General features: G+C 58.2%; 1 protein-coding gene across 1 annotated transcript in view; it reads right to left on the bottom strand.

Annotated features, from left to right (window-relative positions):
* CCDC33 (coiled-coil domain containing 33) overlaps window positions 1-27001 on the bottom strand; it is a 43787-nt gene that overhangs the window by 391 nt on the left and 16395 nt on the right. The window contains exons 5-23 of the mRNA XM_068410739.1: window positions 25026-25150; window positions 23332-23441; window positions 22438-22539; window positions 22177-22268; window positions 21900-22020; window positions 17985-18114; window positions 17760-17881; window positions 17427-17498; window positions 12522-12641; window positions 3598-3704; window positions 3231-3320; window positions 3163-3190; window positions 1853-2048; window positions 1647-1735; window positions 1291-1422; window positions 1029-1101; window positions 656-777; window positions 347-430; window positions 142-259 (exon numbers count right to left, since the gene is read on the bottom strand). Of these exons, the coding sequence (XP_068266840.1) occupies window positions 142-259; window positions 347-430; window positions 656-777; window positions 1029-1101; window positions 1291-1422; window positions 1647-1735; window positions 1853-2048; window positions 3163-3190; window positions 3231-3320; window positions 3598-3704; window positions 12522-12641; window positions 17427-17498; window positions 17760-17881; window positions 17985-18114; window positions 21900-22020; window positions 22177-22268; window positions 22438-22539; window positions 23332-23441; window positions 25026-25150 (2033 nt within the window). The remainder of the gene's footprint in view (window positions 1-141; window positions 260-346; window positions 431-655; window positions 778-1028; window positions 1102-1290; window positions 1423-1646; window positions 1736-1852; window positions 2049-3162; window positions 3191-3230; window positions 3321-3597; window positions 3705-12521; window positions 12642-17426; window positions 17499-17759; window positions 17882-17984; window positions 18115-21899; window positions 22021-22176; window positions 22269-22437; window positions 22540-23331; window positions 23442-25025; window positions 25151-27001) is intronic.

The raw sequence follows: 27001 nt of genomic DNA, 5'->3' as shown, positions 1-27001 counted from the left end.
AGACCCCCCCGCCATCCCCCCCACCCCAGCTGCCTGGGTGCAGAGGGACAGCTCTGAGCCCCCCTCCTTCCCCCTGGCAGCAAACACCAGCCGCCAGCCCCCCGTGTGGGGCGGCCCTGGTCCCCCCTCGGTGCTCACCGAGGCGGGGGCGTGGGGGAAGCCGTGCTCCCGCTCCAGCAGACGAGTGCCCAGCTCCTGCTTCTCCCGTCCCCACCTCCTCGCCGCCTTCTCCAGCTGGGACAGACCCAAACCAGGCTGGCTCCTTCCAAAGCTTGGGGGGGAGCCCAGAGGTGCCCCCCACCACAGCCCCCCGCTGTCGAGTGTCGTGCAGGAGGGTGATGCCCACCTGCTTCTCCAGCACCCGCCCACGGGCTTGTGCCTCCTCCAGCCTGGCCAGCAGCGACAGCTTCTCCGTGCCCCCAAAACCACCCTGCAGGCCATGAGATGAGGAGCAGGGAAAGGCAACCCTGGATAACCCCCCCTTCCCACCCCCTAAACGTGGGGGGAGCAAGCCATGGGGGTGGCTGTCACCCCATGGAGCCGGAGATGCCACCTGGGTGATGTCCCCAGCGTGCCCTGTCACCCCCAGTGTTGCTTTCTGGGGTGCCACAGCTCTGCACCCCTTCCCAGCCCCGTGTCCCCTCCCTGGTCTCACCAGCAGGGCTGGGGGCCGTGGGGCGATGGGGGGTGAGGCATGGGGGGGTCTCGCCAGCTCCTCCCGCAGCCTGTGGTTCTCGGTCAGCAACGCCGTGTACACCTCCCCGGAGAGGGCTTCACCTGTGGGATGGGGTGGGGGGTCCACTGGGATGTGTCCTACACCCCACCCCGTGCAGAGATGGGGGATAGGAGCAAGCCCCCACCTCCTCCACGCCCAGGGATGGGTGACAGAGGACTCAGGATCTCCTCTGATCCCCCACCACTGCCCATCCTGTGGTGCAAACCATTGGAAGGGGTTGGCCACCATCAGAGTCCAGCAGCTGTATACGGGTCCCCCCACCCCGAGGGTCCTCACCACCGTTTGCACGCACCCACTGGCTTCTGAGTGCTCCTGCCCACCCCGGCGAGCTTCTCCTGCAGCATCCGCTCCATGGCCTCGATCACCTGCGGGGGAGAGTAGGGCTGTCCCCGTGTCACCAGCTCAATGCAAGGCTGTGGGGACCGTCGCATCTCCCCAGCCACTGGGTAGCACTCATGGAGGGGTGGGATGGGCCAGAGGGTCCCGTCTTCTCCAAAAAACATCATGTCCCCCAACCTGCCTTTCTCACCTCAACCTCGTGCGCCCCAACTCACCTTCTCCTGCTGCCGCACTGTCTTCTCCAAGCCCTTCATCTTGGCCAGCTTCTCTTGGCACCTCCTCAGCACAGCTTGCTGCTGCCGATGGGCTCTCTGGAGCAGCACCAGGTCCTTCTCCCGGTCATTTTTCTGGAGGGCAGGAAGGGGTAAAGCTCCCAGGGACCTCCATGCTGAGTCTCAAGACTTGGGGCATTGCTCGTAGGGCTGGGAGAGCCTCATGGTGGGGGTCCTGGGGCTCTCAGGCACTTGCTTGGCTACAGGGGTGCTGTGATGCTCTCCCTGCTGCCCTCCTGCTCCTCCACCCACGCCCCGTCCCCCAGGCAGCCCTTGCCCACTCCTGCCAGCAGCCGTACCCGGATCAGCTCATTCTGCAGTTGCTGGACGTGGTCCTTCAGCCTCCTCATCTCCACCGTGCCAGCCACCAGCTTGCGCTTGAGGGTGGCTGCAAGAGTGCGTGCCACGTCCTCATCACCTGGCCAGGGGACGGCGAGGTCCCCTCCGCTGTGCCAGGGAGAGGGGTCCCCCAGTTTCCACCCTCCCTCTCTTCCCCATCACGCACCGAGCCTGTCCAGCAGCTCCTCCCGGGTCATGACATCCAGGTCCACGTCGGCGAGCAGAGTGTGGCCCAGCTCCTCCTGTGAGGCCAGGCTGTGCCGCAGGTGCCTGTTCTCCACCTCCAGGCTGGTGACGTGCTGGCGCAGGGACAGGAGGTCCCCAGCCATCCGCTTCAGTGCCAGGCGGTAGCTGCCCACCTCCTGCCAGCCCAGAGCAGAGCTCCTGGCACCCCGCTGCCCACCTGGGCTTTCCCCAAACCAAGAACTCAGCTCAGGGTATTTGTCTTGAAGGTCAGACCCATCATGGAGGAGCTCAGAAACATCCAGTTTTCCCCCTCCTCTTGCATTCATCCATCCTTCTCTTCTCCATCCATCCACCCTTCTCTTCCCCATCCATCCACCCATCCATCCTTCTCTTCCCCATCCATCCTTCTCCACCCATCCATCCTTCTTTTCTCCGTCCATCCACCCTTCTCTTCTCCATCCATCCACCCATCCATCCTTCTCTTTACCATCCATCCATCCTTTTCTTCTCCACCCATCCATCCTTCTCTTCACCATCCATCCATCCATCTCTTCTCCACCCATCCATCCTTCCCTTCACCATCCATCCTTCCATCCATCCAGCCATCCATCCTTCTCTCCTGTCCCTCCAAACCTTCCTCTCTCCACCTGCCCACCTCTCCCTCCACCCCACAGACCCCACCGCGTTTCCCCATCTCTTCCTACCACCCCCTTGGGGGAAAAGCAACTCTCCCAAGGACGTGGCGTGGAGCAGTGTCAGAGCTGGGGGTCAACCTCAAGCTCTGAGCTTTATGGGGCTTTGCAGGTCTTTAAAAGAAGGGAGGCAGCAAAGAATAATGGAGGGGTCAATGCTTTATGCAGATGAGCCTGGGGGTTTCTTAGCACCCCTGTGGCTGGGGAATTCCTTGCTGGGTGATGCTGGGGGAAAATAATTCCCCGAGAGTTCACATCTTTGCAGGCAGAGCCCTGCAATGGCTCCAGCCGACCCTCCTGCAACCCTCCCTGCCACGCTGGGCTGCAGCAAGGATCCTGGCAGCAGGGACCTTGGCCGTGGGGAGCCACGTGCCTCCAGCTCCCTCAGCCTTGGGAAGGGCCTTGGGTGGGAGCAGGGCATGGGGAGGGGGTGCAGCAACATCACACAACCTTGGGAAGGGGGGAAAGGGGGGGCAGGTGCTGCCTCCTTCCTCCCCATCTGCTCGAGGGCTGTTTCATCGCAGACTCACTCGGTTCATGCCCAAGATAAAGCCCCTCCAGCCAAATTCAGGGGCTGCCCCCCCAGCTTTCAACTCACCGGCAGTGTAGAGCCCACAGCAGCCTGGCTTTGGCCTTGAGGGGAGCCAGGACCTGCCGTGGGGACACTGCTGTCCCCCCAGTGCCCCAATGTCCCCCTCTCCTCTGGTCTCCTCATCACTCACCGGCTCCTGGTGATCCCCAATGATCTCCTGGGACCTATGGAGAAACACCGGCAAAGCCTTGGCCGAGGAACCATCCACTGGAGACAGGAGCTTATTTGGGGTGCTGGGGTGGGAGCAAGACAAGTGCTGGTGGGGATGGGGGTGCAGGAAGGGTGGGAGCCTGGAGGGGATGAGGAGGAAGGTGGGCGGTGATGGGGCAGGAGGAGAAGCTGCTGGGGAAAACATGCGGAGAATGGAAGAAGGAGGAAACCACCCCAAGGATGGGCTGGAGAACTCAAGAGGGGGCTGTAAAGCCGGCATGGCCCCCATACCTCTGCTCCTCCGCCAGCACTCCCGTCCCACGTGGGAACAGCTGCTTCCCAGGCAGGATGCTGGCCACGGCGTCAGCCGCCGGGAGGGACACGTTGGCTCGGTGGAGCTGGCAGGAGACATCAGAGCGGAGGGTGAGGATGAGGAGCAGGCTGGGGAAAAACCCTCCGAGAGGGAGCCATGAGCTCCTTCAGCCCCTTCCCCACAGCTGGGGGCAGCTCTCCTGGCTTTCACCTGGGGCAAAACATTATTGCCACAGGGTCAGGATCCAGCCCTGCCCCAAAACCCTCTAGTTGAGGTGCTTCAAGCACCTCTCTTTGGGGCTCGGCTGCAACACGGTGTGGCCACAGGGCTGGGAGACCTTCTCCTGAGGAAGAGGACACTCAGCGCCTGGCTCTGAGCATCATTGCATGGCTGGACCGTTGAGCCATGCACCCTTGGGTGGAAATTTGGCTGAAAGCAACCAGTGACACGGTGTTGTCCCCATCCCCACCCCGGTACTCACAGTGGAGGAGAAGGGTCTGTAGTAGAGCATCATCCCTGCTCCTGGGGTGCCTCCAGCACCCCGCTCCCGGCAGGCAGCCCTGCGTGCCGGCGGGTTGCCAGGCTCTGCCTGCCTCAAACAAACTCCCCAGCAGCTTGGCCACCCCCAGCAAACATCCCGTCCCCGTGCCACCGCCCGAGAAACCAGCTAAGGGACTTACGGCCATGCAACGAGGGGTCGCGACGGGAGAAAAAGGTGTTTTTCCCAGCCCCTCTCTGCTGGCAAAGGGATTTATGTGGCGCAGGGGCTGGCAGCAGAGCGGCACATGGGCGGCTGTTGCTACAACACAACCCTCCTCTTAACAACTCCTCCCTGCAGCAACTCAGCGTCTCAAATCCCCCGGCTGCACCCAGCTGGGGCATCCCAGGCTCCGCTGCCTCTCCCCCGGGCACCCGTGTCCCGTCCCCTTTAGCCTCCCTCCCGCCATCACCCATCCCACCGCCTTTGGGATGCCAGCCCCCCACCATCCCCAGCCCCTCTGTCCCACCTCCCTCCCCGTCCCCAGCCCCGTTTCAGCCGCTGTTGCCTGCGCAGACCCAGGGAGGTCAACTCGGTGGCAGCCACAACCGCTTCCCAGCGTGGTCAGGTGGCTCTGGCAGTGACAACACCACATTTCCACGCCTTGGATGTGGACATGGAAATGTTCTCCCCTCCCAGCACACTCCTCTGATGTTTCAAACACTCAATTAACTTCTGAGGACCCCACGTCACAGAATCACAGAATCAACCAGGTTGGAAGAGCCCTCTGGGATCATCGAGTCCAACCGTTGCCCTGACACCACCCTGTCAACTAGACCAGGGCACTAAGTGCCATGTCCAGTCTTTCCTTAAACCCCTCCAGAGATGGTGACTCCACCACCTCCCTGGGCAGCCCCTTCCAATGGCTAATGACCCTTGCTGAGAAGAAATGCTTCCTAATGTCCAACCTGAACCTCCCCTGGCGAAGCTTGAGGCTGTGTCCTCTTGTCCTATCGCTGGTTGCCTGGGAGAAGAGGCCGACTCCCACTGCGCTACAACCTCCCTTCAGGTAGATGGAGATGGAGATGTTGGGTGCTCGAACGGGTCCCTCACTCCTGTCCCCCATTCAGGGTACCCACAGCGGCTCTTCTCCCTCGGCATCCTGCATCCCCCTCTCCTTCGGTGTTTGCTAAGGACCAAAGGGGCCGGTGTCACTCGATGGAGCCCCTCGCTACCTCGTCCTGTGCCATCAATTTTTCATCAAAGAGCCGGTGGGGAGCACGCAATTATCTGCTCCATCAATAATGCACGGGGCTGCGCTTGGCTCGCCGGGGCTGGGCACCTGCTTGCCCTGCTTGCCCTGGCAGGCGCTGCCTTGAACCATGGCTTTTCTAGGCTTGGATAACACCTGGAAAACCATCCCCAGCCTTTAATCCCAGCTCAGCCACCCGTATTTCTGCCCAGGCTTGGCCCAGCTCCCACTCCCAGCAGGCAGCATCACCCCAGTGCTACCGCCGGGGACTGGGGCAGAGTATTTGGGCACATTTTTCCCCTCCATCTCCAATCTCAGATCCACCCGGGGATGGCTGTGCCTCTCCTTCCCGCAGGGCTCCGGGATGAAAGGCTGGGAATTCGCGTCTGAAATGTTGGAAGCTTTGAAACTCTCATTTCCAAGCTTCTGAAGCCTCCCCTGCCTTCCGAGCCTTTCATCCGCCCCGACTAGCCGCCCCCCCCCTCCCCATATTTGCTTAGGCCAAGTTTGCTTTATTTATTTCTTTTTTTTTTATTATTTACTTAACAAATTGCTCCGAGAAGCTTTGATGCTGGAATCGATTCATCTCCAGACGGAGCAGCACGGAGCAAAGCGAGGAGAGGGGAGGCTGGCAATAAACCACAGCGGGAGGGAGCGGGGGAGCCAACGGGGCCAAAAATAGGGGGTGCCAGAGGATGCTGCACCTACATGGCAGGGCTGGACCCCGTCCCTGGCCAGGGAAGGGACAGCAAAGCACCCTGGAGAGAGGCTGAGGATAGGCCAACTCGTTTCACTTGTGAGCACGGAGGCATTGGAGCCCCTGGCAGCGCACCAGCCTCTTCTGCAACACAATCCCCCTCCAGCCCACTAAATAACACGTCCCCGGGTGAGTATTAAGCCCAATTCGTTAATTGTTATGAAGATGGGATAAGCTCAGATTTACATATCTGAGGAAAAATAAAAATATTGCTGCGGCAGCTTAGGAAGATCAGAGGGGAAAAAAAAAATCCCGTTTTCCCCTCTTTTCTGTAACAAAAGCTCACGAAACCATCAGCACGTAATGACTTTGCTTTGCCCGATGCTCCCATCAACCTGCCCCATCCCCTCGGGATGTGGGGCTGGGAGGCAAGGGCAGGTCCGCGCTGCCCCCAGCCCCTCCCTGGGGGGACACTGGTACCCAAACCCATCTTCAGGAATGTATGTGGGAGGGCAACTGTTTTTTTTTCCCCCCTCCTTTTTACTTCCAAAATCAATGTTTTTCCCTGGGGAACCCCAATCCCTGAGGAATTTGAGGGGAAATATAGAGATTTTTAGCCAGGTCGCTCCCTGCACCCCTTGGTAGGATGAACCAGCTGACGACAGGCAGCAAATAAACCGGGTTTTATCTGATTGAACCAAGGCTGAACTCCCTTCCTATGCACAGGGCAAGGGGAGGGGCTGGGCTGGGGGTGGGTATATTACCCAAAGCATTACAATTCAATTTAAGAGTTAATTGGATTGCATCGAAAAGCGCTTAATCTGTGCCGAGCTCCATTTAATAGAGACACCAAGTCCTCTGTTCCCATCCCAAGCACCACGATGGTTTTAAGGTGGGCGATTACCATCGCTACCCTGCTCCGAGCCCAGCTGCCGGCTGCTGATATCGTGTCGAACAAGGCAATAAAAGCCTCTGGATTACACCGAGTTACTCGGCGAGGGGAGATGCTCGGTGGGGAGACGACAGCTCCTCGAGATCCCACCCGCCTGCCTGCTGCTTCAAGATAAGGCTGAAGAAAGCAGTCGTGCCATCAGCAGGGACTGTGGTTCCTCTGCGAGTCGCTGGTGGTTTATTTTGCTCAAAGGGAAAGGAAAAAAAAAGGAAAAAAGAGAAAAAAGGAAAAAAGAAGAAAAGTGGCAGCTAAGAAGTAGTGGGATGACTTTGGAGAGCAAACTCCAGCTGAATCAACTCCTGGCTCCTGCAAAACAGTTTTTCTCCCACGGGGCTGCTTTTGGGAGGGATGGGGACAGCCGGACTGATGTCCCCAAGTGATGGTGACCAGGGGGAAAGGGAGGAGGAGGAGGTTGGGTGTCCCAGGACGGGTTGTTCCCCAAAGCTGCTGCTCACCTCTGATCACAAACCGGGGCCAGGCCTAAAAAATCCCCCTCCTGAGATCCAAAAATGAGGGAAACAGCTTATGGCTGGGTCTTTTCTGGGTTTTTTTTTCCTTCTAAGAAAACATCCTCATCTGTGTTTGAAGATAAACACGTTTCCAGCAGCCGGGGATGTGAAGAAGCAGAGAAACATCACAAAAACCCCCAGTACCAGTGCGAGACTTGGCAGCTCCCCACAGAGCCTGATTTCCCAACGTACCTTTTAAAGTCTATACCTGGGACCCAAGTTAAAGACATTCCCCCCAACCTCCTGCTTTTTAAGTGCCCTCAAAGCATTTTCATCCCCTGGGCTTCAAAAAAGAAGCGGCTGCAGGGGGATAACACCCCAGCACCCCCATCACCCCCCGGCGCCAGGCGCTGCCGTGCCTTGCCCTTGGCCTGGCAGCAGGTTTATTGCCGGCGCTGTGACCATCCATTTTCACCTTGGCTTAAATATTGACTCGATTTGCTGATAAAAACTCCCAGCAGCGAGCATAAATCCGTCAGCACCCCAAGCCACTGCACCCAGAGCCGTGCGGCACCCGCTGCCCTCAGCACCCACCACCCTGAGCAGCTCCCCCCCGGCCATCGGGCCCCATCCTTCATTAATTAGCACCGGGAAGGGCTGAGAAATCACTCAACGAGGAGGGATGAGCCCTTCTGTGCTATGTGCATCGAGAGTTTAGTGGTGTCACCAGGGCTGGGTTGGAGCAGGACACACAAGGGCACACACGTGCCAGCGCACGCACCCCCAAGCACACCCCAAATGTGATTTTTGGAGCCAGTTTTCTCTTTTCCCCCTGATTTTACTCACTGCTGGGGTTCCCAGTCCTCCCCTACCTGCAGCCACCCCCGCAGCCACCCAGACCGAAGCAGGAGAAGCACATGCAAACCCCACCAAGCCCAATCCCTGTCTCAGCCCTGCCTGGAGCCAGGACCTCCAAAAAACCCTCTTGCAATGTAACCACGACCCTTGGACCCTTTGCAACCCCCCCAACCCATCCCAGCCTCCCTCACCCCTCAGCCCTTGGGTCCCTGCCCTTCCAGCACCCTCCACTGCCCTACAAAAGCCACATCCCTCTACCCCCCGCCTTGCCATCCCATCTCGCCCCATCTCGTCCCCAAGAAAACAGCATTTCCAGCTGCTTTTACTCTCCCCCCAGCAACCCTTCAGCCACCAGGCTGGAAGCAGGGACTAGGGATATCGCAGCCAGGTTTGGGGTGGCTGGGAGGCTCCTGCCATGCCCTAAATCCCATCAAGAGCCTCTCTCCCCTCCTTGCGACTGCTGGATGTGGGTCCCCCCATCCACACCCTGGTGTCATGCAGAGGGGGACATCGAGGGACCCACCCTCAGCGCAGCATCTTCGTGCACCGGGTTCATCGTCACCAGGGTGAAAAGCTAATTAAATAAAAGGGGAAGGAAATTGCTGAATCCTTAATCTCCTTGAGAAGTAAGACGGGCATAAATATCATCCGGGGTCGCATTAGCTGATTTATGGGTCTGGTTTATTAATTGCTTTAATCCTGCGTAACGGGTGTGCTGGGGAAACCTGCCCTTCCCCACCCAGCCCGACACACGCTGAGCCTCACGCCTGTGGGTGCTGGGGCACCCATGGGTGTCCAGCTCGCCTGCAAACCTAACCGAGCCTCCCCCGAGGCCAGGGCAGAGCGGAGCATCCTCAGCCCAGCCTTGCACCCGCTCCTGCCTGCATCCCAGCCTCGCCCAGCGACCCTGGGTACCAAACCAGAGCCCGGCTGTGGTCGCAGCTGCTGGTGGGTTTTTGGCTGGCGCTCAACTTGCAGCTTCAAAAGAATATAAAATAAATCTTGTTTGGGAAGCCTGACTTCTCCTGGGGAGTTTTAGAGCTATGAGGGTCTCCTTCTCCGGGCAACACAGGCTGTGCCAGGGTGCAGGGGGGCCCGGCGGGGCTGACGCTAGATGGGGCTGCGGCCCCTCGCAGCATCCTCAGCCTTCGCAGCCCCCTCACTCCTCGCAGCACCTTCATCCCTTGCAGCGCCTTCACCTCGTGCACCATCCTTTTCCCTTGCAGCATCCTCATCCTCCACACCCTCCTTTCCCCTCACAGCACCCCCTCCCCTTGCAGCATCCTCCACCTTCACATCTCCCTCTCCCCTCGCAGCATCTTCACCCCTTGTAGCGCCTTCACCTCGTGCACCATCCTTTTCGCTTGCAGCATCCTCATCCTCCACATCCCCTTCTCCCCTCGCAGCACCCTCATCTGTCACAGCACCCTCTCCCTTTGCAGCACCCTTGTCCCTTGCAGCACCCTTGGCCCGTGTAGCACCTTCACCCCTTGCAGCACCTTCATCCCACGCTCCATTCTTTTCCCTTGCAGCATCCTCAGCCTTTGCAGCCCCCCTCCCCTCACAGCACCTTTACCCCTTGCAGCACCTTCACCGCTTGCAGCACCCTCTCCCCTTGCAGCACCTTCACCCCATGCACCATCCTTTTCCCTTGCAGCATCCTCACCTGTCACATCCCCCTCTCCCCTCACATCCCCCTCTCCCCTCACAGCACCCTCATCTGTCACAGCACCCTCTCCCTTTGCAGCACCCTTGTCCCTTGCAGCACCCTCTCCCCTTGTGGCATCTTCACCCCTTGCAGCACCTTCATCCCATGCACCATCCTTTTCCCTTGCAGCATCCTCAGCCTTTGCAGCCCCCTCTCCCCTCGCAGCACCCTTGTCCCTTGCAGCACCTTAACCCCTTGTAGCATCTTCACCCCTCACAGGACCTTCATCCCATGCACCACCCTTTTCCCTTGCAGCATCCTCATCTGTGCTGGGGGGGTCCATCCCTGCTCGCCAAGGCAGAAGACCCCACTCAGTGGGTGCAGGAGCCCTCATCCTCCTCGAAAGTCACCCAGCAGCTGGAAATGGGTCCAGTAAAGGGAATAAAATGCCAGCAAGGAAAAAAAGGAATTACATTTACTTGCCCCAGCCTCACAAGAGGCCCTTTGGCTCATGAAATCCCCCATGTCCACAGGTCAGGGAAATACGGGTGGTGGGAGCAGGGGAAAGAAAGGCTTGAAGAGAAGCAAATGTTTGAAGAGGTTGGAGCAAACCGCCCCCCTAATCGTTAAGTGCTGCTCGTAAATTATTCATCGGCTGGTGAGAGGCGCAAATCTATTCAGCGAGAGGGCAGAGGGGGAGGAAAACACGGTTAGGCTGAGCCCAGTGTAAACCTCCACCTAAGGTCAGAAAGCTTGTCCTGCAGACACCAGCCCCAAGCCTTGGTAAGCCCAAGGGGTGTGTGGGGGTTTAATGTCCCACAAAACCTACGCGGAGGTTTTCTGCCTCCGTGGGACCAGGGCAGGGCAGGGTTACCCCATCCCTGAGAATATTCCTCATCGCTTTGTTTTCCTCCCCCCCCCACACACCTTTTTAATGACAATATTAACGAGCAGATCCCGAGTAGGACCTCAAAAGCCGCAGGGCAGGGATGGGGATCCGGGTTTGATCAACCACAGCGCAGTGGGAAGAAGTGACAGGGCTGTGATCAGCTCAGAGCTCCCCCCCAGACCCCCCCAGACCCCGCTGTCATGTCCTGGCTCCCCCCCGCACACCCGCCCCATTAGTAGGGTGTCAGCCCTCATTCCCCAGCCTGGCAGGAGATGGGCTTTCCAAGCGAATCCCCCGCGTTGCCACGCAAGCGGAGTGAAAATAATGTGTGCTTTAGGGGGGGGAGGGAAAAAAAACTGAGAGAAAGAAGACAGCTGTCAAAGGGTGCTGGTGGGGGGGATTATAATCCTACCAGCAATGCTTTCTAGCATTTTTTAGGCAGAAAAAGGGCAGGGCAGGATGTGCCCAGGGCTTGTGCAAACCCTTGTCCCACTCAGGCTTTAAAATAAGATGCTGGAAGCATCCTTTGAGATCACTTCCCACCCTCCCTCGCTTTATCGACGCAGGGATGCTCTGGTGAGGATGAAACGAGCTGGATTTGAGGGTTCTCGGGGCGTCAGCGCAAGCAAACAGCAAAGCCAGGGGTGCAAATGCGTTGTGGTGATGCCGGGGCTGGATCCTGTGCAGGTCTGAAGGGTGCTGGGGTTTCTCTGGAGCCCCGGGGCGATTTGGGCCACCCATTTTGGACCTCATCACATTTAAGCTGTGCTGGGGTACCTGCCTCCGCACACCCCATTACAGGTTGCTATTAGGCTGGGCATAAAGCAGCCGTCACGGCCACGGCAAGGGAAGCAATAAAGCTCAGTGGTTTGGAGGAATTAAAACAGCTGGAGGAAAAAAAACATTAGCTTTTCTGTATTTTTATGGTTTGGGGTGTTTTTAATGGCTAATTTTCTTCCTGCTTTGCGGCATGAATTGCAGGGAGAGGGATGGGGTCGAAGGTGGGGTTTGGGCAGCCACTGCCAGGGAAATAATCGGGCTTTTGGGCAGCTCAGAGCCCCTCCGTCCCTCCCCTCCCAGCTATTTAATAAGCAGAATTGAGGTTTAACGACCTGTTATTTTTAAAGCCAGATGGCTTAAAGTACAGGAAGATATTAGGACCACGAGGGCTGGGTTTCAATTCATCCAAAGGCTCCATTTATCAGTACAAAGGGCTGGAGGAGGAGGAGAGCAGCTGCTTTTTTTTATTTTTCCTGGAGCCCAAAGGTAGGAGCTGGAGGTGCCTGGGGTCTCCAACGTAATGCAATGGTAACAGGAGAGAATTTGCTAAATGGATTTGGGATTGAGCAATCAGATCAAAACTGGTTGCTCCAGTGGGCGCTGCTCCCAGCAAGGCGATAGGATGCTGTCCCCACTCTCCAGCCCTTGTGCCACCCCGAAACAGCCAGGGACCAGGGATGCAGGCACTGACAGAAAGGGTCCTCCATGGGCACAGCACAAGAAATCATCGGTATGACCAGGCTACGGATAAAATCCATTGGAAGAGAGATGAAAATTTGGGGTTTACGGCAGTTTTTCCCCGTTACGAGGTGGGGTGCTCGCCTTTGTGGAGGCTGGCAGGGCGATGCCGCGGGCAGGATGCTGATGTGGCATCACCGGCTGCTCTCGTGGCTCCTTACCTGGCAGTGAAATGGGCGCATGGGGGCTGCCCGCAGCTCTTCGCCCCTCTCGAGCACGCCAGCAGGGTCCAGGCTGGGGAGGGCATCGCTGCCGGAGGGGGTCAGGAACGCCGCTGGTCTCTGGGGAGGGAGAGGCAATGGGCTGTAGGGTGGGTGGATGCAGTGCCAGCGGCAGCTCCTTGCAAGGAGGAGACACCTGGACAGGGCTCACCCCTCTGCATGTCCCCTGTCCCCCCTTCTTCATCCCCAATATGCCACCAGGACCGGGGCGATGGGAAAGGGCTGTGGGTTGGCCACACTCATCTAATCTCTGCGAGGTGCAAGGGGAGCTTTGGGCAGAGAGGGGATCCCTGGCGTGAACCAGCACTGGACCGACACGGTGAGGAGGAGGAGGAGGATAAAGTCCTTCACACTTGTGTTGGTGGAAATAGCCAGTCCGTGCCCAGCTCAACCCCTCTCTCCCCTTCCCCGGGCGGGCAGGAGGTGGGTACCCAGGTCCTGGGGGCACAAAGGGATGCTAAAAGCCACTTCGCTGCCCAGTGCCACTCCTGGCTGCGGTGCCTGCCGGACCCAGCCCCTCCAGCACCCCAGCTGCCCCTGCCAGTCCCCCGGCCACCCCTGCCAGCCCCCTGCCAGACGCTGCCGGCAGCAGTAATGCGATTTCCCTGCTCCTCATTTCCCGCACCCGGCTCTGCGAGCCCCGCTCTCCTCCTGCCAGCCTGGCTTTTATAGACTCTCCCCTAATCCGGTTAGAGAGGGAAGTCGGAGCTAATGGAATAAACGATGGAGTCGCTGCTGCCTGCAACGGCAAGGTCACGAGCAGGCACCCTCGCCCTGTCCTGGCCGCCTTGGCTCCCAGTATCGGGGCGGGCTTGGATGATGGGGACCTGCCTTGCCACTGGGCTCCTTGCATCGAGGCACAGCGCCCTGGCACCCATTTATTTCACCGCGTGGCATCTCGCACGGTGAGAGCTGACGACCGTGACCTGGCAAATCCTCAGCTCCCCCCCTGCCTTCCCACCTCGCAGATGCTCCCTTCGCTTCGCCAGCCGAGCAATCAGGCTGCGTGCCCTCTCCAAATGGGCTGCGGGTATTACTCCGTGCCTGCGCTTGGCCTCGCCTCGTTAGGGTGGCTAACGAGGGCAGCGAGCATCCCCCCCCCCCCCGCCTTCCTCTGCAGCAGGGAGGTGTCCGGAGGCGTCCCCGTGCCCTTCCTCATCTCCGCCTCATTAACACCATCAGCATCACCGTCCCCTGTGCCGCCGCCTTTCATTACGCCGCCGGCCCCGACCTCCTCCAGCATCAAAGCCGGGGTGAAGACACCCCCCTGCCCCACCGCTCTCCCCTTCCTTGGGGAACGGCATCATGCAAAATGCAACAGTTTAAGCTCTGCTCGCAATTACCGGCCCCGGCGTACAGCTGCTACCCGCCGCGCCGCAGCGATGGCCAGCCCGGCCCCGCCGCCCTCGCCCGCCGCGGAGCTGCTCGCCGGAGTGCATGTGCTCTTAATTCAATTAGCGCTGCCCTGAACGCTCCCCCGGGACCGGAACCCAACAAATTCTCCTTAACAAAGACATTCCCTACTTGGTTTTATTATTTAATTCCTCGCTGGGCTCTGCTCTCCGCGGCTAACGATGCTCCCGGTCGGCAACGACGCCGTTAACGCCTCTTGTAATGGGTTTGATGGACAGCTGTCAATCAAGAGCTGGCAAGCAGGAGCTCAGCTGCCCCAAAAGCTTCCCCAAAACAAGCCTTTCACCCCCTGCGACATGATTTGGGGTTAAAAACCCCGTTTTGGTGGTCGTGGAGGACAAACCCAGCCAGCCAGGCTGAAATAACAGCAAACACCCAGCGATTCTCCCCTTCCCAACCAATTTGTAAATCCATTATTTTTCTTTGCCAGCCCAAAAGGGGTTTGATCGCCGGGCTGACACGGTGACAAGTTCCACCCCGGCACTGTGACAATTTACGGCAGGCACCGATCTGCTGCCGGTTTTAAATGGCAGCAATTACATAAATTAAGGCTGTTTAAGCAAGGATATAGCCAGCCTGTTGATTTTTCTTTTCCCCTTTCCTAGAAAAAAACCAGCACGAGCTATTCCCTTTATTTCAGAGGCTTTCACCACATGCCTGTGCTTCCCCAGACCCCAGCTTGTGTGACGTGACCAAGGGCACTCAGCAAAGTGGGGTGGCAGAGGCTTGAGGTGACCTCAGAGGTCCCAAGTGCCGAGTTAATGCGTTGAGCAAGGTGAGGGTGTGCCAAAATGATGCATAAACCAGGGCTGGTTAATAAACAGGGGCAATAAATAAACCCTTTAGGAATAAAGATGCCTCCAGCGTGTATTTGAATGGGGCTCAGCATCCCCTGGGCACACTGGGAACCCCATCCTGCAGACCCTACGCATGGATTTGCACATGGTCAGACTCATCTTTCCTGGGTGAGACACTAAATTTGGGGGGGAAAAAGAGGAGCGAAGGGAAAGCAAGAGCCCTGCCTCGAGCCACAAGCCCGTATGGAGGCGGATGGAGTCAGCTGCAGGTTTTTCCCCCTGCAACAGTTTTTCAGCGCCAGCTTTGATTTGCTAAACCGTCAGCATTTTGCTGAAGTCTTTGATTTCTTTGTCTCCCCGAGATGATCAAAGTCTTTTGTTCTCCTTTGGGCTCCGAAGCGAGAGCGAAGGGGGATGAAGGCAGGGGAGGAAAACGGGCTGGGTGGGGGCAAACCTGGGGGTCTCGGTGCCTTTACAAGGGGGGCTGTAACCCAGCGCTGCCCTTGTGGACCTTTCTCTGGGATAACGCGACTCCTGTTTGCTCATCCCTGGTGTCCAGGCTTTTAATAAAGCAGCTGCTTCAACCCCTTTCCCTGGGGCTACTAAAAACGTAGCAGGGTTTTGAGACCCTGCGAAAACACTGGGGGACGAGTTTTATTTATGGGGAGTCCCTTATCCCTAGAACACCCTGGCACTGAGGATATTTTCCCAGCACGGAGGGTTGATGTGCCCATCCGAAGCCAAGCTCCGGAGCAGCCAGACCCTGGTAGAAGTCGGTGAAATCCCCACAGAGGCCACGGAGGATTTACACCCGGCTCCGAGTGCGCTGGGGAGTACAGATGGCCCAGGGTTTATTTAGCTGTTGGTCGTTATAAAAAGCCCAACCGATCTAGGTTATGCATTTTCAGCTCTCTACATTACATTAAAAAATAAGAAAAGAAATGAGATGAGCTCGGTGAGGCTGTTCTCTTTTGCCATCTGGCTGGGGAGAGCTGGGGGGTGAGAGCACAGGGAAGGACGGGCAGGGATGTGGGGCTCCTCGCACCCCAGGATGGGCAGGGAAGTGGGGCTCCTTCTACCCCAGGATGGGCAGGGATGTGGGGCTCCTTGCACCCAGGGATGGGCAGGGATGTGGGGCTCCTCGCACCCCAGGATGGGCAGGGATGTGGGGCTCCTCGCACCCCAGGATGGGCAGGGATGTGGGGCTCCTCGCACCCCAGGGACGGGCAGGGATGTGGGGGTCCTCGCACCCCGGGACAACCCTGGTACAAAGGCTGCCCTGATGCCTCACCAGGTCAGTATCCGTCTTGTATTGAGCGTCTTTGCCTCTTGGCCCCCATTTGGCCCCTTCTTGCTGTCCCAAAGCCAAGCTCAGGACTAATCCATGAGCTGAGGACTTAGAAATCAACCTTCAAGCACCCCTTGAAGCCTGGGGTTGCCCAAAGGGGGAGAGGAGAGGCTCTGCCCCTGCAGCCACAGCAGCAGCTCCCCTGCCTGCGTGTTTTGGGGTGCTGGGGATCACAGCCAGCGTCTTCCTCAGGAAATCCTGACCTCCAGGCAAGAAAGAAGAGCCTCAGCAAAGCCGGGAGGAGCCGAACCTGCCCTCACCCTGCTCCGCAGAGGCTCGCTCATTGATTTCCATCGCTCCAGGTCTGTCTGCCCCGGCTGCCGTCGGGTGAATTAACCAGACACGGAGCCCGAGGCAGGCTCTGGCTCTCCTGCTTTTTGTTTCCACTCCCAATTCTTACATATATTAAGGAAGGCAGGGCTGGAGAGGGGAAAGGGAGAGGAAGAGGGAGGAAAAAAAAAAATCCCAGCTCCCAGATCAAAACAATAATCAGCTAAATGAATTCCGCAGCATTTTCCCGCATGACTGCGAGTGATAATTTAGTGCAGCAGCCAGCTGGAAGCGAAAGGATTAATTCTGCACTTAGTGACACCCGTGTGAATAATTCATCACACGCAGACCCCTTTTTGCTGACCCCCTTGGGCAATCGCTCCAAAGACCCCCACCAGCCGGCCCCCGGCCTGCCGTGGCTCCCTGGGGACAGGGGGGGATGCGGCCACCAGCGCAGCATCCAGACCTGTCCCAAATTCACTTTGTGGAGAGGATTTTGTTTTGGTAGATAGAAGCAGAGGCTGGCTGCTGCAGTAGTTAGATCGATGGGGCTTGTGGCCGCATCCTGACCTGCCCAAGGGCTGGTCCCAGAGCCAAGGGCTAGCGGGGTTCTTGCCCTCACGCCACATTCCCTCCCTGCTGTGACATCCCCGGGGACCACAAACGCTGAAGGATGAAGGCAGCTGGATATTTGTCACCGTGGTTAACCAGCTTGGTCCTTCTTGGCACGGAGAGGGCCACCAGCCTCTCCCAAACACCCTGCCCATGCCCTGCCTCCAGCCGGGATTTCCCGGGGCTATGAGCACGTGCCGAAAGCCCTGGGAAAGCGATGGATGCGCGAGGACAAGAACGATGCTGCTTTTTCCAGAGACAACAAGCACAAGGGATAAAACTCAGATCCAGCCCAGCTGATTCCCACCTGAGAGGTTTGGAGAGAGGGTGGCAGCTCTAAAGAGCCCTCTCTTGCCCTGTCCCCATCCCTCCCTGCCTCGGGGCTCGCCGTCCCCAGCATCTCACCTCCGATCGAAGGAGCTGCAGGCAGAGCCCCACGGTCGGGATGGCCCCAGACGTGGTTCGCAGGTCCGTGCCCTGGGGAGGCAGAGGAAGTGTCACAGCCCGCGCTGGCCTCTGGGTTCCTACCAGGGCTCTTGGTGGCTTTGGCGTTACCCAGATGCCATCCAGGAGCTCAGGGCTGCGGTTCGGAGCAGGGACCCTGGTTTCCCACGGGATGCTCAAGAGTTCTGCACCAGGCTGCCCACCCAGACGCAGAGATCCCTCCCACCGTGCCAGCAGCTGTAGCTACCATCACCTAGAGGTACCATCACCCATAGGTACCATCACCCAGCTCACCTGAACGGCCAGACCATCCACACGTAACCCACCGCTCTGCGCCGCCAGCTCCCGGAAAACACGGCTGGTGAGGGGCAGCACCGAGTATCCCACGGGAACGAGGGTGCCCGGAGCATCCCACACTGGGGAAGGGGAGACAGGCTGGGGGCACGGCAGCCCAGGACGTGCCTCCAGCCAAAGCCGGGGACCAGGGAGAGCATCCTCGGTGGGGTTCCCCAGACTCACTGGCTTCGGACGGATAATATTCGATCACCAGGGCAGTGTCTTCGGAGAAGATTGTGGCCACGTCTTGACCTTGGAAGAGGAAGGAGGTGTCCCAGGTGGGCTGCTCCGGGGGCCCGGCCGGTCGGGACATCTTAGGAGACAACAGGGAAATTAGCCTTCAGGTATGTTCTCTCTCTAGAGAGAAATAAGCAGACAGGTAGGAGGGAGACAGGAGGTGGGGGTAAAGAAAAACACAACCTGCTCAGCTGCATCCCATCCCTGGCTCAAAAGCAACCCCAAATCCCAGTTGCTTGAACTGGTTTTCACTGGGTTTTCAAGCTTCTCCAGATAATCCCTGCCAGCAGCTTCCCTCTCTTGGAGCCAGAGGAGGAAAACAGCACATGGACCATGCTTAAAAACCCGATGGGCAGAGCTGGAGGATGAGCTGTGCTGACTTTTGGGATAAGCCTTTTGGTATCTGTCGGGAAACCCAGGGCTGGTGCTTGGGAAAGGGGTTTGTGATGATACACAAGCCTGCAAGCAGCCTTTCGGGGTCCGTACATCATGGGAAAACCCTTTCCCAAGCTCCAGCTCTGGGTTGCCCAACAGACATTGAACAGCGGGCACCGTGTTTGTCCCCGGAGCCGTGAGCTGTCGTTGGAAATGGCATCGGTCCCTCCCCACCACCGACTGCTCCCCTTCGCTCTCCAAAGGTCAGCCCTTCCCACCGCCACGCAATTATTGACAGCGGCTCATTTTTAATGCTGTTATTCCATCCCCTTGGCCGGCATCGCCCAGCGGGGACGAGCTGCCGAGGAGCTTTTCTGCATCAGCACATTTCTGCTCTTCGCAGCGGTGGGAGGAGGAGCTGGGAGGGGGAGGAAGGTCTCCCTCTGCTCACGTTTGGGGATGCTAATGGGCATTACGCACCTCGGAGAGCCGCAGCGGTGCATTACCCAGCCCCGCGGGGCTGTTAGCAAGGGGAGTGCAGGGCTGGGATGCTTCAGAGTCCAAAAATACCTCCACGATGGGCTGCATCAGGCAGGGATGGGGATTTTTAGCTGGGATGCAGCTTGCTTTGACTGCGGGGAGCCCAGTCGGTGCCTGTAAATCCTTAGGGAAAACCCGCACGGATGAGGGCAGCTCCTAGCAGCCAGGTCCAGCTCAGCCCCTTCCAGCCTCTCCTCCCCTTCCCCAGCGCTCACCGCCTGCGTCCCAGCCCACGGGGCTGTTTCATCAGCCTCAGAAAGCCCAATTTGGGGGGAAAATCTCCTAAAAAACACCAAACGCCGCCTCCGGTTGCTTTTCCTGGCATCGACCTGTACAAGGCGCCGCGAGATGGTGCCGTTTTTGACTCAGCGGGGAAGGGAAAAAGTCAAACGCGGGAGCATATTGTTAATTTGACCCCAATTGTCAGAGGTCCCAAGCCCACATGGCTCCTCAGGATGTTCCTGATTTCCCCCCCCCCGATTTTGGGCGGCTGGGAGGGGGGCACAGCAGCGCTGGCCGGGGCCAGGCTGTCTCCCACCGGCTCGGCGGGACAGATGGACGCTCTGCGCTGGGGCGTCAGAGCCGATGCACTGATTTGGGCAGACGTCTTGGCACAACAACCGCCTCTGCCAAGGGCCACCTGGAGCAACACAACAAAGGGGACGGGGAGGAGGAGGAGGAAGGACACTCCTTCATCCTCCTTGGCTGTCCCAGCTCATCTCCCCAAGGTTGGTTCAAAGGCAGCACCATTGGCACGAGCAGAGGCAGAGGTGGCCAAGCTCTCAGCATCTCTGCTGCCCTCCCAAGCGATGGGGTCACGCCCGGGACCTCACAGCTGCCTGGCTGGATGGTGCAGACCCCAAAAGAGAGCAAGAAGCTCCAGAGAAGCTGGTTAAGCTGAAGGTTTCCCAAGGGAAAGAGCCCAAAAGATTTATCTTGGAGGGAACCAACACCACGATGGCTTGAGCTTGGTGCTGGGAGGGCAGGCACGGCGTGGCTTTCTGTAGGAGGCACAGCCCGGTGCCCAACCTTCCACCCTACGGGTTTGCCGTTGCCACCAGCATGTCTAAACCCATCCATTTGGGTGAGAAAGGGGCTGTTGGCCCAACGAGAGCACCCAAGGAGAGCACCCAATGCTCTGTGCAGCTCTTAGCTAACTCATAGCCAGGAAGCCCATGTCTCCAGAAGCCCTGGCCAGGAAAGGAAGGGTTAACCACCCAGGAACCCAAAAACCCCCTAAGTAGGAGGGGTGCAGGAGCTGCCCTGCTGAAGGTGAACCCAAGCGCTGTTGCCTGCAGACGCTGATGGGAACCGACAGGCGAGAGGACACGCTGGGCTGGCAGAATGTGCGAATCCGATTAGCCCGCGCAGGAGCTCGCTCGGGGAAAGCCGTTAACCTCTGGAACCAGAGCAGGAACGCTCTCTTCTCCTCTTTCCAGCATTCCCCTAACCTTTCCCCCCAGGCACCGCTGAGCTTTAGAAGTTCATCCTTCCTGGGACTGAACTGTGGCCTACAGATGGGGAAACTGAGGCAGGAGATGGGGGGAAAGAGAGCGCATGGGCGTTACGCAGCTCTGTCCGTGCATCCTCCGCGGTGTGCAAAGACAGACAGAGCCATGTGGGCGCGGAGGGGAGGAGGAGGAGGAGGAGGAGGCAGCAGCATGCACGCAGGCCAGATGGCCGGGTTTAATCACTCGTCCTCCCGCGCTGGGCTCCCATGGCTCCGCGCTGGCACTGCTGCCTGTGCTTGGGGCTGTGGGGTTTGGCTTGGGCTTGCCCAGAGCCTGGGCCCCACGACTTCGTGGGATTTGTGTGTGTATTTATCCACCTGAACCCAAAGGAAAAGCGTTTTGGCTGCTTTTGGCCTTTAGAGGAGAGAAATATCCCTGCTTGGGCTGGGAAAGCGCAGCCTCGGGGTGCTGCACCCTGGAGCAAAGAGATGGTGGGGGGGAGATAACGTGGGGACAAGCGGACGGGGATTCTTCTCCTAATACCTACTCCAGAGCTGGCGTGGGCAGCCTGCACCCCAGACCCCTTGCTGGGGGGGCCCAAAGCAGGTGCAGACCCAAGGCAGAGGGTCCCCGGCATCCCCCCTGCCTCTCACCTGCAAAGAATAACCCAGGGAGAAGGGGGGAGGCAATAAACCAACAATTATTGTAATGAATGAAACGCGCTAGCGATTTTTATGATAATTCACTGGGCGACTTGGTATTCGGCCGCCCCCCTCGAAGTAATATTTTATTTATGGGCTCCCTGAACATGTCGATACAGGGAGTTATGCTCTGAGAGGATAAAAATTCAATGCACTGAGGGGGAAGGATGGAGATGGAGAAACATGTGCTCTGGGACCAGCTGGATCCAGCTTTTCAGGGCAGCTGGCCATCTGCCCTCGCCACGCGTTCAGCTGGCACTTTTCGGAGGTGAAGGGATGGAGCAGCTCTAGTTTTGAGGGGCAGCAGCTTCACGCTGGCTCCTGGCTCGGCCCCATCACACCTCCTCCTCGTGCCAGCATCCCTCCAGTCCCCTGCATCTCCCTTCCCCATCAATTTTTGGCAGGGCTGGGGAACAAAAGCGTGGCCCTTCCTCCCGCTCGCCAGCGATGCCGCGTGCTGAAATCACGTTTCCCTGGCAACAGCTGTTTTGAAGAAGTACGGTGGTACTTGAGCGCTGGGGAGGAGCAGGTCTCTGCCTTCGAAAGGCAGCACTCGAGCCAGAGGCGTGAGCAGAGCAGGGGGAAAAATGGAGGATAAAGGCACAAAGGAGGAGCCGCCTGTGCTGCGGATGTGGGGATCGTGTCTTTGATGCTCAAAGCATCGCGTTGCCCCCAGAGCTTTGCCCCGTGCGGGGTGCTCAGCTCCCCTGGGGAAGGAGGGATGCTCATCAGTACCCACGTGGGATGGATGCTGCCAGACCCCTGCATCACCGCAGGTGCGCTCAGCCTCGTACCTGTGGGCAGCCGCGGCTGGGGGCTCGGGCGATGCTGAAAGCTGCTGCTGGAGGGTCCGGGAATGGGATGGTGGTTGGGTTGATGGTGGGCCAGGTAATGGGATGCTTCTCCATGCGGTGCCTGAGAGGCGATGGAAACGGGGAGGGTCAGCACACGGAGGGTCGTGCCTGCCCCCGGCAAGCCAAGCACCGCAGGAGTGGGCGATGGCACTCAGGTTGTCCCAAGCCCAGCACCCACAACCCATGTCACCGACCACCCCCCATGGCCGTCACTCACTTGTACTCCTGAACGTTGGACACAACTCTGGCCACGGCAACGAGGGCTCCGGGAGGGGTGGCCAGGGGGGCTGACAGCCCCCGCAGCAGCACCTGGGAGATGGGGGGTCATAGTGAAGGGTCAGCAATGGTGGGGTGGGGGGAAACACCATCCACAGCTGCCAGAGCAGGAGGCAATGTGCAGCAGCATCCTCCTTGAGATGCTCTGGGCCACCCTACAAACCACCCCCTGCCACCTCCTGTCCCCAGGGCCACCTCTCACCTCCAAGGCCACGTAGCTCAATCCGTGGCAGCGAGGGATGAAGCTCCCTTTGCGGATGATGGTGACATTCAGGGCCATCCCCGCAGGCTCCCGCGTCCTCGGCTGTTCACAGGGGAGAGCGAACCATGGGAGAAGGAAAGGTCAAGGCCACCAAACGCTGGCGCTGGGCGTGCAGACAGCCCGTTGTTGGCAATAAAGCACCGACTGATAATTAAAGCTCACTGTACCCCGGAGTCTTTCCCCAAAAAGATCAATATAATAAATCCTTCTGCATTTAAATATTTAATCGCTCCCCATCTCTGCGCAGGGAAGAGGAAACTCATTTCTGCCAGCCAGAACAAATGGGGGAATTATTGGGGGGAATTATTAAGTAAGTTTGCCAGGTCTCAGCTGTACAGGGAGCTATCAGCCAAATCCCTGGGACTGTTAATGTGTCGGCACAGAGAAATCCCCACCGAGGGGCTTGGGAAGCATCTTTTTTCCAGGGCTGGGTACCTGCCTTCATTAATTAACGCACAGCAGCCCCTGTTTAATGAACCCGCTGACCTATGGCTGCTGCAGGACACAGCTTGGTCTTGCATCTCCTTCCCCAGGACGCTGAGAGCCAAAGCACTTCCCAGCTTGCCATTCCATTGCTTTTCCTCCATGTTTTCCCACCGGAGATGAAAAAAAAAAGCCCAGCACAACGCCTGCCTTGTTCCCACCTCGCAGGGAGCCCGGGCAGCTCTTTGCTCACAAGCCTCTTTGAGCTCCTTCCCCGACTTGCCAATTTCAAGTTTCCCACTGGGATTACATCGTTACACAAGGCTCCCTTTGCCCACAACCCCCAAACTACAGCTGGGGTGAAAATCGGAGCTAGAAGCAGCGGGATGGAGGGGCAGGAGCCGTACCTACCAGCACCAGCCTGCAATGGTGGGGCTGGAAGGGCTGGAGGTGCCGCACGGGCAGCTGGAAGGTCCCCAAGGCCTCCTTGGTGGCTTTGTCTGCCACGGTGAGAGTCAGGGCTGGAAGGGAGAGGGGCGGCTGTCAGGAGGAGCGAGGCCAGCCGTAGGGTTTGGGGAAGGGGAGGGCAGATGAAGGGATGGGGAGAGGTTTGGGGAAGGTCTGGGTGAAGAAGGGACAGAGGCGATAGGGGGATCAAGTCCTTTTCAGCAGCCCCTTCCCCTCGCAGGTCCTGGTGGGGTGGGCAGGGGATTTATAACCCCCCTGTGTATAAACCCTGGGTTTATATGCACACATGCATCCCAAGGAGCCCCTGAGAGCATGTCCCGGGCATCCCCAAGAACATGAAGCCGATGAGCAACTGGCACCAACGTTGCTCAAATGCTCATTTAAGAAGCCAAGATTTCCCACTGAATCCACCTAATCTACCTCCCTGGCTCCAGCCCACCCCACTCAGCTGCCCCGAGCCCTCCCTGCCCTGGGGTCAGCCCACAGCCCACTTGCCACCATGGCATCTGCCCTCTCGGGGTGCCCGGTCCTCACCTATCCCCCGACACAGCAGCATCACCTCCACAGGCACTGCCACCCCCAGCTTAAACTTAAAGCAAAGCTGCAATTTAGTTGACGAGCACGAGCAGGAGCCTTTTATCAAAAAAAAATAAAAAAGGAGCTGATGGAAGGGAAAACCGCCCTCTCTTTATGCTGCCATCAAGACTTGGGCTTCCCTTCCCCCAGCTTAATGGCTGTGCCAAGGCACCTGCCTTAACTCCTGCTTGGCCAACCTGGTGATGCCCCAAAAATGAAGATGATGGACCAGCAAGAGTTTGCTTTATATGGAAATTTTGGCTTTTCTCTCCAGCCCTTTGCGGAAAGAGCACCAGGGAAAATGTTCTGGGGTTGAGCAAGAGACAAGCAGCTTTTCTGCTTGTCGTCACTGATGATAGATCGGTGGCCTCACCAATGGAAACCACATTTCTGGTCAAGAAAAGGATGGAAACCATATTTTTGGGCAAGAAAAGGTGCAGCTGCACATGGAAACGACAGCTCTGGTCTGAACACATGGGGGATGAACACCTCCGAGCATCTGGAGGTGCCATTGGGTCTCCCCACATCTCAGTACCACACAGGGCAGGTCCAAAGTACATTGAAAGCTTCTCGATATCATTAAGGTCGGGGCCTAATGAGATTAGGCACGACGCGAAGATTAGCTCCCACAGTTTGTTTTGCAAAGGTCTGATTAGAAGCAAATCCCAGCCCCTAATGCCATGAGGGTTATTGCAATTACAGACTGAGCAGCCCTGCGCGGGCAGTAACGGTGTCATGATGTGGGTCCAACCGACACAAGGTGAAAGATTTAGGGTGCTCCCCCCCGATGCCGATTCCCATGGGGTGCTTTGGGGGATGCCCAGAGCTCAGCATTGTCACCTGCAGCCCCATGTCTGGGGGCACATCCCTCCAGGTCCTACCCTGAAGCACGAGGCACCGCAGCCGCTCGGGACACAGGTTGTCCCCATCGTGGCCACCCTCTATCTGGGGGTCCTTCAGAGCTGAGGCTCTCTAATATCCCCAGATTAACCCTTCAGAGAGACAAGACTGACGTCCCAGTCCCTGGCATCCCTGTCCCCAAGGTCCTCCGATGCTCTCACCTGCCCAGCCCGCATCTTCAGCATCCAGTTCCACCGTCACCTCCTCCTCCCAGGTGGGCGTGTGGGTGGGCACCGAGGATGGACGGGTCGCCCCTGCCTTCTGCTCATCGCCTCTGCTGGTCTTACTGGGAGGAAAAGGGAGGCAAAGCAGGCTGGTTGGTGGGTGAGGAAGGGGAATGGGTCAGCAGGGATGAGCACTGACCCCGCTCAGTGCAGCTAACAGCGGCCAGCACACCCTCCCACCACCCTTAGCAAAGCTCTGGGGGTCCACAGCTGGTTTTACTCCCGGCTGCTGGATCCTACCGAGCCCCCAGTGATGGGGTTTGCAGCCCCTTTTATCCAAAAGGCCCTTTCAGACCCCAGAGGCTAATTATCCGGCTGTATTGATGAAGGGACAGGGAGGAGCTTGCTGGGAAAGGAGAGAGAAGATTGAATGTTAACGACCAGCCATCATTAAACCCCACACATAACAAGGCTGAACAATAATTACTGCGGAGGTAGCGGCTACAGCCCTGGGCAATTCTTCACCCGTGCTGGTGCAGGGCCATCACCATCAGCGCTGTTTTGGGGTTGTTCCTCCCACTTTTATTAATCAATCATCAATTACTCACGAGCTTGGTTAAGGATAATAATGCCCCCCCCCTGCTATTAGGGGGGCTGGCAGATCTTTTGGGGGGTCTCCTCTGCCCAGCGAGACACTTGATGTTTTCCTGGGAGTCCTGAGACCGTGGCAGTGTCCCACCACCTGGTGATGTGGTGACCTCAAGCCTTCTCCATCATGGACCATGCAGCAAGGGGGGACAGTGACGTGGCGTCAGGCCAACGTGACGTAGATGCCCCAGCCCTGTCAATGCGTTGCTCTGGATATTAAGATGATAAATTTTCGGGTGCTGGCTCCTCCAGGAAAGCTCTTGCTGGAGCAGAGCCAGTGTGGCTCTTAGGGAGAGGTTACCGGAGCACTGCGGTGACAGAGAGCAGATGGTAACACTTTGTCACCCCCTGGGAGGTGGAGACCCCATCTCTGGGGGAAAGGAGATGATAAAGCTCCTTCCAGCTGTAGCATGAGCTCCAGGTAGTGGTGGGACCAAGCAGGTTCATCCCAGAGGTAAGAGCCTGATGGGAGGATGCTCCACGCTCGCAAGACCTCCATGCCCTCTTGTTGCTGGAGAGACTGGTCTAACGGACCCTCAGCCACGCTCCTCTCCCTTAGCCCACATGTCCCCTTCCCCACCGGTGAAACCCACCTGCATCTTGCAGGGATGGAGCCAAGCCGGCCGGCTCTGGCAGGTGGGAATTAACATCGGGCTGGCACCATTATGGAGGGGCTGGAAGAAAATCGGCTCTCCAGTAATGAGCTCTGTGGGGGATTGCTCTACCAGCAACGTGCTCGGAGTCCGAATGAAGCCAGACCTGGGCTGGGGGCGGGTGGGAGGAGGGTGAGAACTGGCTGCTCTGGGCCCCCTTCATTATAGACTTGCCTAAGGACGAGAGAGCATTCAAAAAGAGGTGTGAAGTGGGGAAGGGGGGGGAAAATCCCCCACACAACAGTACAACACATGGGGCTGTGCTTCAAAATCAAACGAGTAGGCCAGGGGCAGCAGGCATGGTGGAGAGTGGCAATGGTTTGATGTCTTCTCCTCAGCCCAGCCAGCTCCAGACCCGCTGGAGGGGCAGGAGGTGGGATGTCCAGCGAGCAGGCAGCTGCCCATGGGATCGCACCCCTTGGGGCAAGCCATGGCTGGGCTGGACCAAGAGATGCTCCTCTGATGCACCCCGTCCCTCCTTGCCTGGGAGGGTCCCCACTTCACTCTGCCCCGCGGGGATGGCACCAGCCACCCACCGCTTCGATGAAAGATAAAGATAAAAGATAAAGAAGAAAAAGCCCATGTAACAGGGCCAGGGTTTGCAGGAGTGAAATCCAAGTGTTACCCAGGCTGCAGAGGCAGAATCCGGTCCCGGGGAAGGCGATGCTGTCC

The sequence above is a fragment of the Nyctibius grandis genome, chromosome 11 (assembly GCF_013368605.1).
Source record: "Nyctibius grandis isolate bNycGra1 chromosome 11, bNycGra1.pri, whole genome shotgun sequence".
Lineage (NCBI taxonomy): Eukaryota > Metazoa > Chordata > Aves > Nyctibiiformes > Nyctibiidae > Nyctibius > Nyctibius grandis.
The sequence above is the reverse complement of the archived record's forward strand: the minus strand, read 5'-3'. Positions and strand labels throughout refer to the sequence as shown.